This window comes from Lemur catta, chromosome X, assembly GCF_020740605.2.
Source record: "Lemur catta isolate mLemCat1 chromosome X, mLemCat1.pri, whole genome shotgun sequence".
NCBI lineage: Eukaryota > Metazoa > Chordata > Mammalia > Primates > Lemuridae > Lemur > Lemur catta.
This window is the reverse complement of record NC_059155.1, coordinates 10,990,068-11,009,014: the sequence shown is the minus strand read 5'-3', so window position 1 is coordinate 11,009,014 and position 18,947 is coordinate 10,990,068. Positions and strand designations below refer to the sequence as shown.

Genomic DNA, 18,947 nt, shown 5'->3' with positions numbered 1-18,947 from the left:
TCTGGGCATTCAAAAGCACTCTAAATCCTATCGTAGAACCAGAGTGTTGATGTGAAGATGCCACTACTGCCACCAGAATGTACTGTATTCTCCACTTTCCCTCCTACTTCCTACAGATTGAGAAATTCCAGGCAGAAAATTCTGATTAACCATTTCTTGCCCCATGGCTGCAAGGGGCGGGGATGCTGGGAAAGCAAACATCTGCTCTTTTATATGGTGGGCAGAGAACTGATCAGTGGTTGTTAGGGTGTGACTATAAAGGGATAGCGTGAAGGAGTCTTTTTAGGGTGATGAAATTATTCTGTGTTCTAATTGTTGTGATGGTTACAGGTATACTTGTGTTATTATAAAATTCATAGAAGTATGCACCAAAAAAATTATTGTATAATAGAAAAAACCCAAAATACAACTATAGCCATGCAACCAGTTGCAGAAATGAGGACTTAGTAGCTACCGGTCATCTTTCCTTGTCTCTTTTAGGTACATAATAATCTATCTCCCTACTTTTCCTCTACTGTTTTATATGAGTTGATGGTAATTAACTTTATAATTTAGCCCACATATTATAGGATATCAACATGGGCTTGAGACTGAATTAGGAGTCAACATCAGTCATGGATAGAGCCAAGTAACTGATAGAAACTTGGATCTTTCGTTAGCAGAGAAGATAGTACACTTTTGTATGAGGGAGATTTATGTTATAATAGGTGGGATCATGCTGCTGTTGCTATCAGTGGTTATTTAGAAGTATGGGAAGAAGGGTGTGTTGTATGGCAAAAAAGGTAACATGGAATGGTGCTTGTGGTGGACAGACTCTAAGACTCTATGGAGCACCCTCCATGATCTCTGCCTCCTGATGTTCATGCCTTTGTATAATCCTTTCCCCTTGAGTGTGGGCAGGACCTGTGACTTTCTTTTAACCAACACAACATGGCAAAGGGGATGGGATGTCACTGCTATGATACATTATATAAAACACTGTCTTGCTAGCAGACTTGCTCTAGACTCTCCTTGCTGGCTTGATGAAGTAAGTGGCCATTTGGGGGAAGCCTGTGTGGCAAGGAACTGTGGGTGGTGGCCTGTAGAAGCTGAGGACAGCTGCTAGGAACTGAGTGAAGCCTGTAGAAGCTGAGGGTGGCCTCCAGCTGACTACCAGCAACACGCTGGTGTTCCTAGACCTACAACCATAAGGAAATGAATTCTGCAAACAGCCTGAGTGAGCTTGGAAGTAGATTCTTCCTTAGTTGAGCCTCTATATGAGAACCAGCCCAACTGATGCCTTAAGTTGCAGCCTTGTGAGATACTAAGAAGAGGACCCAGCTAAGCTGAGCCCAGAGTCCTGACTCACTGAAATGGTGAGATAATAAACGTGTGTTGTAATTTGTCGTGTAGCAATAGAAAACAAATACACTGTTCAATGTGCTTTCCACCCTCTTAGTGCACCTTCCTGTACTGCAGAGGCTAAAAAGCTAAAAGCACATTTGCCAGATACCTTTGTAACTAGGATTCTGGATTTATAATAGACCAATTAGAAGCATACATGTGAGACATGAATGACAGAAGCAAGGTGGAGGCTATGCTTCTGCCATTCCTGCAGTTAAACATGCTTGTGAAGACGTCTGGCTGTTCTATCGCAATTTAGTCACTAGCTTGTGGGTGCTGAGAGGCAAGGGTGCATGGCATCTATTTTGCTGACGATATAAATCACAGCAGATGGAGCATGGTTCAAGAGGTAACAGCAGTAGTGACGGCTTTTTATTACTGCAGTAGGAAGTAGCAGTTTTCTAATCATTGAAGAGTTAGCAACTCCTTTGGTGGCCTGGTAGTGGTATGGCTTTGAAAGTTGTTCATGAAAGCTCAGTTTAGTCAGTCCTCCTGATAATTATGTAAGCCATTTAATATCCAATAATAAATCTTTTTCTGCCTGAAATAATGAGAGTGAATTTTGTTCTCTGCAACTGAATCCTAACTAATAAGGGAGGGAAGTCCTCAAGTGCTATTAAGTACAAATAAAAAGACATCATAGTAAATAATATTCACATCTTAAAGTAAACTATTTTTCACATTTAATATAGATTTATAATATTTATTTTTATAAAGACAAGTAAATATATTTAATTTAATGTATAATGCACTGATTCAGTTTGAAACAATTACATAAGATTTTAATATTAAGAACAACCCATTTGCTTAACAAGGCAGCAGCTATAAAACTATAATGTTCAGCTTGTTTCTCCTGCAGACTCAGAAAATAAATGTTTGTCTTTTTACTTTGCATTTATAATCTTTTTGCAACTCAAGAATCTAAGTATTCAATTTTAATTAATCTAGGCTAAAATATAATAGTAATCTTCACTATTCTGACTTTAAAATCATATCAAATATTAATAACATATGCTCTTAAGAAAGTATCTTTCTTTGTAAATACAATTGGCACAATATTCAACAAAGTGTGTACAGTAGTGCTTTTGTATATAAGCACAGACTGTGTCTTTCTAGAGCTACTGTAGTGTAATTTAATAATCATTGCATAATAGCAGATGTGTGATAGTTTTCATATAAACTATGAATTAAACACTAAAATGTGGACATATTTCAGCAAATCATTTTGGAGCAAAAGCATGGATGCTTATTTACCAACTATCTCTTTAAGTGGTAATTTCCTTGAAAAGACAAGATTGATCAAATCACTTAAAAGACACTAATATAACGTGTTTAGCTAAAGTCAATTTATGAAATTTTCAAAGACTCAACATGAAAATTCTTTAACTTTTCTGAAAGTAACATATTCTATGATGATGAAGCCCTCTGTGTTACGCTTTGTTCACAGTGGATTCTTGCCAAAGGCTGACTGTACCAATTCTTTTCCAGAAAGGGAGACTTCCTGGATCACTCTGAAGGAGGTCTGTCCCTCAATTGTTTCACATTTCAAAAAGTCAAATGGCTTAAGACCAAAGTCTTTTGTGAAGAAAGAAGCGCCAATGGATGATTTCTCCTCCAATTTCCTAAGTCAATTGATTAATAAATTGTTCTTGTCAGAAACAGCACAGAAGTGGACAAGTGTGGTTGGTTTAAGGCGCTAACAAAGCCCATTATCTCTAAATGGACTGTCATTGTAATGACTGAAATAAAAGCAGCATAAAGAATATAGAAATTACGCATCTAGGCCAGGCGCGGTGGTTCATGCCTGTAATCCTAGCACTCTGGGAGGCTGAGGCGGGTGGATCGCTCAAGGTCAGGAGTTCGAGACCAGCCTGAGTAAGAGTGAGGCCCCGTCTCTACTAAAAAAAAACAGAAAGAAATTATCTGGCCAACTAAAAAATATATATATAGAAAAATTAGCTGGGCATGGTGGCGCATGCCTGTAGTCCCAGCTACTCGGGAGGCTGAGGCAGGAGGATCGCCTGGGAGTTTGAGGTTGCTGTGAGCTAGGCTGATGCCACGGCACTCACTCTAGCCCAGGCAACAGAGCGAGACTCTGTCTCAAAAAAAAAAAAAAAAGAATATAGAAATTGCGCATCTAAATCAGATAGTCAAAACTTTTTAGATAGATGCCAGCAATTCTATACATGACCTTGGCAATCATGACACACAAGTACACTTGATGTGCTTCCCAGACTAACACAATTAATTCAGTCTTAGTGTAACTATTCTTTACTATCTAATGTCAATTAAAACATGACTGGTGAAAATCTAAAACCTAAAACTAGAACCAAAGCAGATATAAGCTAGTCTGAGAAAAATGCTACAAACAGCAGTTCTCAGAAGAATTTCCCAGTCTAATGAGAAACCTATATAGTTAATTGAACTGTTTCTTAACTCTTCTCAGAAGGCTGGCTTTATCTAGCTTAAATCCAAATCCAATATTGTTTTTCCTTATATCAGCCCAGAGTTTAGAGTTCTTGATTTGCTTTTATCAGTATCAGAGTTAGCAGTGTGAGTTTGTAGCTTCTGAACCACCCAGGTAGGAAGGATGCATAAGTTACTTAAAAAATTATCACTAGAAGACTGAACGAGATTAACTTTAGAAACTTAATAGTATGTCAGTTAAATAACTTGAAAATGAGTGTCCCAAATGGTCCCAATCTAGATAATTAAGGCTCTAGATCTAAGAGCCCAGTTTTCTAAAGCATTCTAATAGGACTGAAGCAATTTGGAAAGAAGAGTTTCTTGATATGACATAACAGCATCACTAACACTCAAACATAACACCATCTTTTCAAAATCATCAGTAATTCATATGTAAAAAGCAAAACAAGCTAGTAATTTCCTTACTAAAAGTGATATGCTGGTGCCCTCTGGTGGTAGCATTTGCATATTCCCCTGATATTGCATATCTTGTGAAATATAAAAAAGTATATTTGTATTTGAGAATATCAAAATTTGAGATCATCATAAAGGAATGACGCATTGTGCTTGTGAATTTTTTTTTTTTTGCCTTCAAACACATTGATAACAAGATAAATCCCTGAGCCCCACTCCCAGGAATCGAGCTGATAGCTATAGGAATCTTGGTAAACTTGTCTATGATAAGCAACTCCTGTTAAAAGATTTACATCTTGGTTCTATACCTTAACTGAGAGGTTTTTGCATTTTCTAGCTTGGCTTTTACATCTATGGGTTTCTCAAAAAACCTCACGAAAGCTGGTTCATTCAAGAGAGATGCAAGAATCTGTTCAAATGCAAATGACCACTGAGGTTCCGCCTTAGGAGAGGAGGGATCTTTCTCCAAGTGGTTCTCTGTTTTCCTCTCACTGGGTCCTCCAGAAGCACAGACTGTACCAGACAATCCTTTGGCTGATGATGTAGGGCTATGCAGTTTTCTTCCAACTTCTTCCATTCTAAGCAGAAGGCTGGTTACGACAGCAATGGCTTGATATAATGACTCTTCTTCAGGGTCCTCATGAAATAAGTTATAGAGGGTCTTTGAAAACTGAATAAATTGTGACTAGAAGACACAAGTTGGAAATATCACATTTGAATATTACACTTAGAGAATATAAAGAGAATTAAGAAGTGATTAGTCTTCCATATAGAATTTGTACCATATAACCTTCACCTTAGATGTTATAAGAACTGATGATTTAGTCCCCAAATAAATCTTGGTTCTAGAAAGATGACTATGAACCATGGAAGAAAATTTAATTTAAGTCCTCTCATTTATTGCCTAATAGCAGTGCCTGCCAGCATTATTTCAATGTGAGGGGGTACTTTTAATTAGGCAAAGCCCCATATTTCTGTACATGTAAATTATTAATTCATTAACCCATCTTAACAAAATGATTAAGAATGAGTTGCACTTGATCTCAAATGATTCGAATGGGTAGCTCAGTTAGGATGAATTAAATTTAGGGAAAAAATGACCTGGGACCTATCTAGTAGTGCAAGGTAGCTCCAAAGAACACATTTAGACAGACAAGTGTCTTTTTAAAGGCTGAGGGGGAGAGACAAACTGCTTTGTCTGCTAATTGCCACTAGATAATCCATAGACATTGCAGGAAGATATCTGTCAATTTTAAAAAGTGATTCCAACATGAGTCCTATAAGTCAATCATCCTACCAGAAAAGTTTATCTGTAAACAAAAAGCAAATACAAAGGGCATACCTCATAATAATATATTACAACAAAAGTTTAAGTTTTATTTCTTTCTTCCCTAGTCTACAGTTCTGTTCATTTATAATAATTTTAGAATAAAAGTATAATACTGACTCATTTTAAGAAGTACTTATTCGATTGTCAAATTACATAGTCTATTGAGAAATACTAAGTTATTTGATACTTCTCATTCTGGTAAAGTTCTTGGGATCCTCAGTATCTGTATCAACCAAATTTTAATTAAAAAGAAATAAGAACATATTCTGACTGGACAGTGTATAAGAAAGAGATGAATTTAAAATTGTGTCAATAGTAGTTATTAGTGTTGGCTGAGCAGGTTCAAATATAAGATCATTAGGAACTAGGATGTGACTTATCTCAGTAATTTCTTGTTCCCAGTACCTAGCTGGCTTGGCATCTAGTAGGCACTAAAAAAATGTTTACTGAATAAATGAACATTTCCAATAAAGCTGGAAATATGTTATATATACATTTTCTTCTATACGTACAAATGTCATAGCAGAGCAATTATCTGAAACACTAGATGCCTTTAAGTGTTTAAAGTAAAATATCATTAAAAAATGTGTTCCCACTCTTCTGCACCCATTTGAAACTTACAGAGATGATACATAGATTATTTAACTATTTTTTAACAGCACACTAGCTATTTTAGAGTTGGCTACACCCACATTCAAACAAAAAAAGCAAGAATCTAGAACTTTCTCTTTGAAAACACTATACCTGATTCATTCTTGGTAAATCCTTAATGTTTTCTTCTTTTTTCAACAGCTCATCTTGCCACTGACTTAGATATGCTTGAATATCAATTTTTCCTTTGCCTGAATGAGAGAAGTAAAACCATTTTGTAGTAAACAGCCCACTATATTTTCCTAAATCTCAAAAAGAATAGTTATGATTGAAAGATATTTCACTTAGATATAAGATTCAATCTCTTTTAAGCTAGGAAATGATCTTATTTTACCTTTTATTTCATGTACTGGCTCTTATAGTACTTTCCCCATTTCCATTTAGACTAAAACTTTTACTTTGGGAAGATTAGGGACTAGGGAAGGCATGGGGAGACAGGGAGAAAGGACATATTTCGATTAAAACAGCATACCCTGACTTGACAATGCAAATTCCATGTAGTCATTCTCATGAATACAACTAAGTTTAACAAAACTTCTATATTATCTTCTTAATACGCAGATACTGTACTAAAGTGGTCCATAGTGGCTCTTTTTCAAAGATTCAAAATACTACTTATTCACTCATTGCTTTAAAGAGCTTAATCAAGATGATATTAGCATGACTTTTTAAATAATTATTTAAGATACTTTGAAAACTGAGTGAAAACACTGGGGAAGTTGTTATATTTAAATATATCTTCAAGGCCAGGCATGGTGGCTCACGCCTGTAATCTCAGAACTTTGGGAGGCCAAGGCAGGAGGATTGCTTCAACCCAGGAGTTCAAGACCAGCCTGGGTAACATAGCGAGACCCTGTCTATACAAAAAATAAAAACAATTAGCCAGGCACGGTGGCAGGTGCCTGTAGTCACAACTACTCTGGAGGTTGAGGCAGGAGGATCGCTTGAGCCCAGGAGTTTGAGGTTGCTGTAAGCTATGATTGCACCACTGCACTCTAGCCTGGGCAACAGAGAGAGATCCTGTCTCTTAAAAAAAGAAAACAAAGATTTTCAGCAACTGATTATTTTTTTCAACTAAATGTTTTCCAAAAATATAAAAAGAATGATGGGCTTCTGAAGAACAAATTTGATATCCTCTATCAAAATATTAAATGTGCATACTATTTGATTCAGCACTCCCACACTTCTATGTATTTATCCTATGCTAAAGAAATATTTGTAAAATTATCCTAAAATATAATTTTTTTACAGTACACTTTGCAGTAAAAATAATTGGAAACAACCTAAATGCCCACCAGTATTGGGCTAGTTACTGAAATAAATTATGGTACAACCAAAGAATGAAATACTCTGCACCTATTAAAAAGAATAAGGTAGATCCAAATATACTGACATGAAAAAGATGTCCATGATATATTGTAAAATCATAAAAGGAAATTATAGAACAATATTATGGAATGTTTCTTTCTTTTTTTTTTAAAAAAGAGATGTCTACATATGTTTATATACACATAGCAACAGGTCTGGAAAGGGTATAGACAAAAATATTCTCAGCCTTTACTTCTAGGTGGTGTTGAGTGAAAATAGAAGGACTTATGTACTATCTGAATTTCTTTTACAAGAATTATCTATTACTTTTGGAATTAAAAATACTTAAAAATAATAAAATTAAATGAATATAGGTCATTTACTATTATATTTTCTATAACTTCTAAGACTTAAGTATCAAGAGAAAAAAAGAATAAATTATTAAATTAACACAAAGGAACTTAAAAAGCTCTCAGGACAAACCAATCACCTTTAAAAAGAATCCACTTTTTTCTCCTTTGTAGTTATCCTTATTCACAAAAACAATAACTTAATAAACTAAATTATATCCCTAGATCACAGTACCTTTTTCAGGGCTGTTTTTTACTGATTCTGCTTCCTTCTCATTTGCAGGCTTGGAAACTAGAGGAAAAGAGGGCAATTGCATTTTGTAAAAGAACAAATATATTTGAAAGTAAAATAATATTTTACTTTAATAATAATAAAAGTATGTTATTTTCTTCAATTCAGCAAACCAATTTTAGCTGACCTGACCTCCTATCATTAGAAGACAAAGTACTCAAAAACTTTCTTAGTAAAAAGAACACTGGGGGAAAATCCACATTTAAAAAAATCCTAGAAGGAAGTAAACAAAATATTAAGTATTTATTTCTGGGTAGTATTTTCTTCTTTGTGACTTTCTTCAAATAAAATTGCATTATTTTATTACCAGGAAAATAAAAACACATCGGAAGTCAGAAGACTGAGCTACAAGCCCTGACTGTGGCAATAACTCATTGTGAAACCTTGCACAAGTCACTTCTCTCTGGGCCTTAGTGCCTTTATCTAAAAAATTAAGGAACTTGACTAGGTGATTTGTGAGATCTCTTCAAATCTAATGTTCAAACACTTTAACATATAGTAAGCACAACATACATTAATCAGGACTTATCCCTTTGTAAGACATTGCATATTTATGAAAATGAAGCAAAAGACATAAAAATAAGCTCATATCACTTTAAATTATGTCTTGGTGACAGTCTCATTCCTGTCTCCTACACCTACAGTGATTTATAATAGGTATTCACTGTTTGAATAATAGCCATGACCTTTAATCATCAAAGATTCTATTGTCTTCACTGTATTTTATCAAGCATGAAAATGGTCTGATACCTTTCAGAAGTTTCTGCAACATACTTAGAAACAAAATACATTTTCTTTTTGATTTTTCCAAAAAATAAGAAATTTTATAAATCAAAGCCCTAAAATGACTTTGGTTAATCAGTCCAATATTTATGAACTATGCTAAGTGCTATTGTAGCATAAAAGTATAAGGTAAAATGAACCCAAATTTTACTAGTGGTAGCTGGGTAAAGAATATCTAAGCCAGGAAGATGGGTGACTAATCATCAAAACAGTTAAACTTTAAAACAGATATTTACCATGGAGTTGACTGAAATAAAGTAATTCTTCCTTGGAAAGTTCATCTCCTTTTGAAGGGTCCTTAGATTGCACTTCAGTGTAAGCTGAAAACATATAACCCAAATTACATTTAGTGACAATGAGGTACAGAGATGGGGTTCATAATGGGTCAGGTAAATTTGGGAGCAGGGAGTTAAACAAAGGATTTCTGTATAAGAGAGACATAAGTGAAGAAATGTGGAAGGAGTACTACTCTACTGTATAGTAAATAACAAAAAGAGTGCTTGATCACTTTGAGTTTTATTATTCTCCTATGTGTCTTTTAATTATTTTCCGAGAGCCATTACAAGTTGAAATAAGAAAATGTAGCATTGGAAATCTCTGAAAACGCGACCTCTGCCATCTAAACTTCCTCAATAATAAGAAAAACATGAAGTTGAATGTACTGTTTTACTTTCTACCTATGCTTTAATGAGTACAGGTTTTTCCTATTTTTGATCTATTAAAAGCACATTCAATGACAATATTAAACATTCTAACAGCAACCTGACTTGACAATGTAAACTTTTACAATTTAAATTATTAAGTGGTTTGTCTTTTGTTTTTTTTTTGTTTTGTTTTTTGAGACAGAGTCTCACTCTGTTGCCCGGGCTAGAGTGCCATCGCATCAGCCTAGCTCACAGCAACCTCAGACTCCTGGGCTCAAGTGATCCTCCTGCCTCAGCCTCCCGAGTAGCTGGGACTACAGGCATGCACCACCATGCCCAGCTAATTTTTTCTGTATATTTTTAGTTGTCCATATAATTTCTTTTCATTTTTAGTAGAGACGGGGGTCTCGCTCTTGCTCAGGCTAGTCTGGAACTCCTGAGCTCAAATGATCCGCCCACCTCGGCCTCCCAGAGTGCTAGGATTACAGGCGTGAGCCACCGCGCCCGGCCTGTCTTTTGTTTTTAATGCTGTGTTTGTGATTTGAGTATGTGAAGGTTTAAAGATGATTTTAGCCTGTTGGTCTGGTAAATAATGTTTCCTGGCTATCCTGAGAAGAGTTTAAAAGGGATCCCATGTGTAGCTTTAGACAAATTATAAAGTGCTGTTTGTTTTTGTAAACTGTCCTGCCTAAGCTAAAAGGTGCTTTTTGCAATGTTCCTTCAGTGGAAAGCCTGTTTTCTCAAAGTAGGGCTCAGGCCTTTGAAAGGCAACCTTTTAAAGTCAGTGGGAAAAAAATAAACTAGAATGGTGTGGTAACTTTGAGTGTATGGTAGAATAGAAAGAAATGTGAACCTTGGAATCAGCTAGGCCTCAGTTCGAATCCCAGCTATGCAATTTATTAGCTATGTGATCTTGAGCAAATAATTTAATCTTTCCAACTCTCAGTTTCCTTATCATCAATATTAGAAGGATAATACCACCTTTTAGGGATACTGTGAGGATTAAATAAAAGAATGCATATAAAGTAATTGTCTTGACAGAGCAAGTGCACAATAAATCGTAGCTTTTATTTTGCTTCCTTTTCCAAATATTTAATATCCCTGCTGCCTGGTCCCACTTTTCTGAATAATTTATAGAATTTTGCAAGTTTGGCAGTTTGTCTAAAGTTAATTTTTATTCTAATAACAACAAAAATTCCACATTATACCAATATTCAAATTACACATCATATTCAAATTGCATATCATATTCAAATGATATGTAATTCTTATATACAAACTATTTATCATTAAATTAATTGCCCACTAACAGGAAGGAAAGTTAAAGACTCATCTGTTACACAGAATCTCTTCCATAGATTTCACTGCATCTGTATCAGCAAAAGTAGTGGTAATATGATTTGAGGACCACAATGAAGCAGTGACCTTACATCATATCGAAAATTATGTTAAAATGGAATAGCTGGCCGGGTGCGGTGGCTCACGCCTGTAATCCTAGCACTCTGGGAGGCTGAGGCGGGTGGATCGCTCGAGACCAGCCTGAGCAAGAGCGAGACCTCGTCTCTACTAAAAATAGAAAGAAATTATCTGGACAACTAAAAATATATATAGAAAAAATTAGCCGGGCATGGTGGCGCATGCCTGTAGTCCCAGCTACTCGGGAGGCTGAGGCAGTAGGATCGCTTAAGCCCAGGAGTTTGAGGTTGCTGTGAGCTAGGCTGACGCCATGGCACTCATTCTTGCCGGGCAACAGAGCAAGACTCTGTCTCAAAAAAAAAAAAAAAAAAAGAAAAAAAATAATAAAAAAATAAATAAATAAAAATAAAATGGATTAGCTGTAATACTTGTTAAGATGGAATCAATTGCTGCTGTATATCATTAAAGACTGTTAAACTCTTACCTGGAGGAATATGAAGCTTAAAAAGCAGCTTGAGCTTCTCAGTAAAACTTCCATTGTACATTATATCTGTTCAATAAAATTCAATTGCAAATAATCATGTATCCAAAGAACATTCAACCAATTCCAGCAGCAGAGATTAATTAAGATAAAGATATTAGCCAGGAATTAGAATTCAGAAACCTTTTATTACTTAAGCTAACAGTTAAACAACCACCCAGTCAGCCAGATTCTCTTTTTTAAATGTATAAGCAAAATACTCTTGACCAAAGGGATAAAATGCTATCCTATCTATCTCCTTTCCCCCAAATGCAGATTGTTTTTTTCCTTTGAATGAGCCCTTCTACCTCATTTGAGGAGAGAAATTCTCTTTAAGGAGCAATCCCTGATAAGAAAGCATGCTGGGGTATCTTTAAAAGCAAAGGAACAACATCTACAGGTACAACATATTGACTATCTGTAGGAACAACTTATTTGTTGAGTATTTCTCTGCCACTTTTCTTGGCAACATGGTTGGATTTTTACTGAAGGAGAAAGTCCTTCTATGGCATCCATGCATATGAGTGTGGGGAAATCTAGATATTCTCTTCTTTTGTGTTAACTCTTAAAACATCCATATCTAACAGCTTGCTTTTCTGAAAGTGGGGCAAAATGTGATCAACATACTCAGATTTAGCAACAAACACAGGAAAAGGCCCATTTATTACTAAAGCTGGAAGTAATGTAACCCAGGGTGATATAATCTGACTAAACTGGCAAATAATAGGCAGTATTAAATATTTATAGGAGCACCTTTATTTTTTGCTTAAAAAATTATTGGACATCATCCTACCAATTGCAGAGGAGAATTCTTTGAAGTTTATAAGGCAGTCAGAGTTTTCATCCAACAATCTGAATGTCCACAAAGCTAGCGAATCTCTGTTTGCAGAATGAGCCCAGGGACTCAACAAGTGATACAATGCTCTGAACTGCTGGCAGTCAATCTGATACTGTTCCAAATATGGCAGACTGGGGTCATGGTGCTTCATTACCGGACAACTCAAACACCAATAACAAGATAAAAACAGCTCTTTCTATTAAAAACAAATAAAAAAGGGAAATTCATTAAATCAGAAAAAATTTTGGAAGTTTTTTTAAAACATATATGCTAAAATAAAGATAAAAATATTTAAGAGTGGTTGTGATACAATTATGCTAAAAGGGCATTATTTTTATTTAAAGAACAACAGCAGTACCTTAAAGATGACATAAAGTTCATCCAATTCATGAAGGCTCAATTTCACATCTTGTGACACAACACGCAACTTTAAAAAGATTAAAAACAATTTAGAATTTTGAATTTAACACTTCAGTATAGAAATTCTGTCAGGGTCTCTCTCTGACAGAAGAAAATATTTTTCTTTTAACTTTTTAAAGGAATACTCAAGGTAAATGCATCTATTTTTACTCTTTTAAAAAGTTGTACATAGACTACAGTTCAATTCTACTCTGATACATACTTTGACGTTCATCTCTTCATATCCAGAAATCACTACCAAAGGACAGCCACTTAATGTCTATAAATATAAGTAACAGCATTCTAAGTCTCATTCCATTCTAAGTCTCTCTTGTCACATAAGCAATGTGTCAAGCCATTATGTGAGGTTGTCATTAAATACTTCAAAGGCAATGGCAGATATACATTCCCTCTTTGTCTCTTTGTGCCAAAAAACATAACCCAAGAAGTAATAAGCTTAGAAAATATGTAATTTCATCCTACTCTATGAAGAATAAGCACTAATGGTACAATCATTATGGTATTTAAGAAATTTAAAAGTAAGGGTAAAGAAAAAGCTAGAATTAATGAAACAGGAGAAACTTTAAAAAAATTCAGTAAATTTAATAAGTAGAAGAGTTGGTTAATTGAAAAAATAAATAAAATAGACAAATCTCTGGCAAGCGAGATAAAAGAAATCACAAAAATCATTGAGAAGAAAAGGATAATATAAACGTGGCTAAAGAGGTCATTAAAAGTACCCAAAATATAGAAGCAATCATTAAATATTTGTTGAATGAATTCCATAAGCTTTATACCAATATATATAAAAATCTAAACACAATAGTTAATTCTATAAGAAAATATAAATGACCAAAATTGGCCAGGCGCAGTGGCTCACGCCTGTAATCCTAGCACTCTGGGAGGCCGAGGTGGGCGGATTGTTTGAGCTCAGGAGTTCGAGACCAGCCTGAGCAAGAGCGAGACTCCGTCTCTACTAAAAATAGGAAGAAATTATATGGACAGCTAAAAAATATATATATATAGAAAAATTAGCCGGGCATGGTGGCACATGCCTGTAGTCCCAGCTACTTGGGAGGCTGAGGCAGGAGGATCACTTGTGCCCAGGAGTTTGAGGTTGCTATGAGCTAGGCTGACGCCATGGCACTCTAGCCTGGGCAACAGAGTGAGACTCTGTCTCAAAAAAAAAAAAAAAATGAACAAAATTGACTTAGAAAAGCAAAAAAAAAAAGAAAGAAAGGAAAGAAAAAGAAAAAAAATTTGAATAGACAGAACTGAAACGGAAATCAGATATTTTCTAGGCAGCAAATCCAAAGACAGCAGACCGAGATGGCTTTAAAGGGTTGTTTTCTCAAACCTTCAGGTAACAGATGATTTGAAGAAAACTTTAAACCAATGTCACTTTAACAAAGATGCAAAGAATCTATTTAGCAAAATTATTAAAGCAGAATATTCAAAGAATAATACATCTAAATAGGATTAAATACATCTAAAATAGGATTAGGATAAATGACTGAATAGAATTCATTTCAAGAATAAAATAGAAGTGTAATGTAAGGAATTCTTTAATAAAATTTAAATTAATAAAGTAGAAAAACATATCATCTCAAGATATGGAAAGGTCATTTGATCAAAGTTAACACTCAATCTTGATTTTTAAAAAAATGTCCCAAAACTCTTAACCTAGAAACTGAATAAAACTTCCTTAGTTTGATAAAGGACATCCTTTAGAAATTAACTACAATAAAATACTAGAGGTATTCCTATTAAATTCAGGAATCAGACAAGGAAAACCTGTTTCTATTATTGTTCTTCTATACTTCTATGAAGATCCTATCAAATGCAATTTAACACACACAAAAAGAAAAGAGGTATAAATATTAGGAAGGGTAAAAATTCTAAGACTGGAAATGATATGCTTGTCTATTCAGAAAATTTGAGAAAGTAAACAGAAAAACTATTACAATTAATGGCAGTCAGTAACGTGGCCACTCAGAAAAGCAACATACATCAATAGCTTTTACGTACACAGCAATAAAGAATTAGAAAATGTAAAGGAAAAATGATCTCATTCATATTAGCAGCAAAACCATAAAATACACAGGTGTAAAAAAGACCCAATAAGAAATGTATAAGACCTACATGATGAAAATTATAAATGCTTACTAAAGGACATTCAAAAAGATCATTAAAATGGATGTTAAAAGGAATTTTAAAAGCCTTACCAGATTTCAAAATGGACAAAGCTACAGTAATTAAAAGTGTAGTACTGTTGTAGTAACAAAAAAAGAAAGTCCAGAAATAAAGCCCATGTATGTATATAAGAATTTAGTATATGAGAAAAGTAGAATACAGTAAGAATAGACTATTTAATAAATGGTTTTCAGACAATGGGTGATTTTGGTTGAAAAAAATAACATTAGAACCCTGTCTCACATCATAAACAAAAAATATACTCTAGATGTATCAAAGTTTTAAGTGTTAAAAAAGCAATACTAGTACTATAAGCCAATATGAGAAAGTATTTTTATAATTTATATAATTTTAAATAGGGAAAGCCTTGTTAAGTTTGATACGAAACCCAGACACTATGAAAGAAAAAAGAGAAAGACTCAACTACATAAAAATTTGTAACTTGTATACTCTGAAAGATGCCATGAAGAAAATGAAAGAAACAACAAGATTAGGAGGAAATAATATAACTGACAAAGAATTAATACCACTAGTATTCAAAGAGCTCCCAAAAATCAATAAGAAAAAGGTCAGGCATGGTGGCTCACGCCTGTAATCCTAGCACTCTGGGAGGCCAAGGCGGGTGGATCGCTGGAGGTCAGGAGTTTGAGAACAGCCTGAGCAAGAGCAAGACCCCGCCTCTACTAAAAATAGAAAGAAATTAGCTGGACAACCAAAAATATATAGAAAATGTTAGCCGGGCATGGTGGTGCATGCCTGTAGTCCCAGCTACTCGGGAGACTGAGGCAGAAGGATCGCTTGAGCCCAGGAGTTTGAGGTTGCTGTGAGCTGGGCTGACACCACGGCACTCACTGTAGCCTGGGCAACAAAGCAAGACTCTGTCTCAAAAAAAAAAATTAAAAAAAAATCAATAAGAAAAAACAATCTCGTAGAAAAATTGGCAAAGGCTATGACCAGGCAATTCAGAAGAAATGAAAAAGGCTAATGAACATTTATGATCAATGGCCAGGTACAGTGGCTCATGCCTGTAATCTTAGCACTCTGGGAGGCTGATGTGGAAGGATTGCTTGAGGCCAGGAGTTTGAGACCAGCCTGAGCAAGAGTGAGATGACATCTCTACAAAAAAATAAAAAAATTAGCTGGGTGTGGTGGCGCATGCCTGTAGTCCCAGCTACTCAGAAGGCTGAGGCAGGAGAATCGCTTGAGCCCAGCAGTTTAAAGTTGCAATGAGCTATGATGGTGCCACTGCAATCTAGCCTGGGTGACAGATAGAGACCTTGTCTCAAAAAAAGAAATATATGATCACCAAAATGAGATTTGATTTTTTATCTAGCAAATTGGCACAAATTAAATATTTTTAACATCTGGTATTAGTGACAGTGTGGGGAAAAGGGCATTCTAATACATTGTTGGTTGGATTACAATTTAGTACAAATCTTTTGGAGGATAATTTGGCAGGACCTGTCAAATTTTAAATGGGCATACCCTTTTACCCAGCTTCCACCTCCAGGAATCTACCTTACAGAAATACTCTTACAAAGACTATATATGCAAGGATATTTACATAAAGTATTATTTGTAAGAGGAGAAAAAAGGGAAGACATTAGAAGTATATTAACAGGGAATAGTTAAATAAATTATAGGATATCTTCACTATGGTACCTTACGGTGCATTAAGAAGAGTGAGGCAGATCTACATGTACTGATACACAATGACCATGATATATTTGAGTGAAAAAAGTTACAGAACAAAGTGGTATGATCTCATTTCAAAAACTATATGCCCATCCATACACATTTATGTGTGCAGACACATAGAAAAATGATCTGGAAGGATATATGCCAAATTATTTTAAGATGGTTACTACTGGGGTGGGGAACCTTTACATTTTACATTTTTTGTAATACTTGCATTATTTAAAATGGGCATGCATTGCTTCAGTAATTTTTTAGGTTAATATACATAAAAACTAAAACAAGGGGGCTCTATGCTAACTATGTCACAGTAACATCATTGAATTATTTAACTGAAATCTAAACCTGGAATCTTCAGAAATGTTAATGTTCCCAGATTTGTATCTCTGAGGACCTAACCTGGCCTTTAGGTAAGTAAGTTTACAAAAACAACTTACACTCACAATAAAAGCTCAAACAGTACAGAAGAATATAAAAAGCAAAGTAAAACCCTCTCCATTCTGACCAGAAATCTATTTTCCTATTCAGCAGAGACAACCAACAGTAACAGCTTCTTATAGAGCCATCCATATACTAAAAAGTCAAGTACTTAAAACACACTATTTTATATCCTTTTTCACTTTACCTTAGGTGTCCAAGGATAATATTTTTAGCAGCATCGATTACCACATAGATCATCTGTTCTTATTAATGCAGCACATCACAAATGTTATGCTTAAATGCCTACATCATAGCATTCAATACTGCGTTGCAATGCTATTGAAGGTCAAATAACACAAAACATGTTGGAGAAAGCAATATAATTCAACCAGAAGAAAATAATTTATTTCCTCTCAAAAAATTTACAATAAACTAAACCTTGCCAAGAATCTGACTCACAAGTTTAGACCTTTTCATTTTATTCACACAGAATAATTTCTAAAAGAAATTAAAGAAAAAGAAGTTAGTCCACCTGGCTTTACCCCAATGGGTGCATACTCACCACATTCTGCTTTGTTGTTTCCTCTAGGGTCTGTATCACATACAACCTATTTCGACAGCGCATACTGTGTATATCTTCATAGCGAATATTACCATATTTCTGCAAGAAATACAATTTCAGTGGATACTCATTTATAATAAACATCCACTTCTCCTCTTACAATTCAATTCATCAGACTCAATTCTCGGAGGTCTTGGTTCTATTTCTAGCTATTTTCCTGACTTGTTCAGTGATTTTGTGAATTTTCACCTCCCACGTTTCAGTTTTGATATACATTCACTGCAGATAATTCCATCTACTAAGTGTCTAGACTAAGTACAAGAACATTGGTAAAATTCTTAGTCTTTAAGAAGAGATTAATAGGAAGAGAAAATAATTTACCTTTTTATACAGTAAGAGATATTTAAAAGTGGTCATTATTTGTGAAAGCAAATGAATTTAGTTTTATTTAATAAAAGGCGAATTGGGGCAGAAGAGAAGAGGTTATACAACCTAGGATTAGTTCACAGAACTTCATTTTTAAAGTGAAGTTGCATTTTAAGTTGTATCTTTACTTGTGTTATTATCTTACTCTTAATATACCATTAGAGATATAACTACGGTATCAATCATTTTAAATATGCTATGTAATATATTTATGGTATAAAAATACTTACCTCATTTGACTCTCTAATCAAATCTGTAATATCCACTCTAATATGACTGCTTTTTTCATCACTCACATTTGAACCCTGCTGAACACTTGAAGGCAATGGGCTATCCTTATTAGTGACATTGTCAAAGAACCTATCCAAAGTGATAGTAATACAAGAATTAGTGGAATTAAAATTATTAAAGCAGAGAAAATGACAGTTAATTTCTCCCTAGTTAGTTAGAGGTTAATTTCAACAAAGAGGACAAGAGAAGGTCTTATGAAGAAGTGAAACTCATAGATGGTTGGCAATTAGGAAGAAATGGGTGGGGGGAATGGGATGGTGAAGAAATCATTTTGGGGTGGGGGAGGAAGGCATGAAGGAAGCAAACAGGCTCAGAGAGTACTCAGCATATACCACATAGCCCAGTAAGAATGGAATATAGGATGTATAGAGGCACGTAAGGGGAAATAAGTGAAGAAAGGTACATTGAGGCCTTATCACAGAGTTCTGAATGCCAGAGTGAGGCATGTGTATTTTATTCTGTACATAATGGGATCTGATGTAGCATTACAATGGCTGCCCATTCAAATATTCATTCAACATATACGAACATGTGCATACACATACACACACACAAAACACACACGC

The 18,947-nt window shown here is 34.9% G+C and overlaps 1 protein-coding gene across 1 annotated transcript in view; it reads right to left on the bottom strand.

The window, feature by feature from the left end:
- Positions 1-3,483: 3,483 nt before the first annotated feature.
- Positions 3,484-18,947, bottom strand: part of TBC1D8B (TBC1 domain family member 8B) — a 63,793-nt gene continuing 48,329 nt past the window's right edge. The window contains exons 13-21 of the mRNA XM_045537902.1: positions 18,321-18,450; positions 17,665-17,763; positions 12,754-12,822; positions 12,351-12,591; positions 11,522-11,587; positions 9,214-9,297; positions 8,138-8,194; positions 6,338-6,435; positions 3,484-4,948 (exon numbers count right to left, since the gene is read on the bottom strand). Of these exons, the coding sequence (XP_045393858.1) occupies positions 4,553-4,948; positions 6,338-6,435; positions 8,138-8,194; positions 9,214-9,297; positions 11,522-11,587; positions 12,351-12,591; positions 12,754-12,822; positions 17,665-17,763; positions 18,321-18,450 (1,240 nt within the window). The 3' untranslated portion in view covers positions 3,484-4,552. The remainder of the gene's footprint in view (positions 4,949-6,337; positions 6,436-8,137; positions 8,195-9,213; positions 9,298-11,521; positions 11,588-12,350; positions 12,592-12,753; positions 12,823-17,664; positions 17,764-18,320; positions 18,451-18,947) is intronic.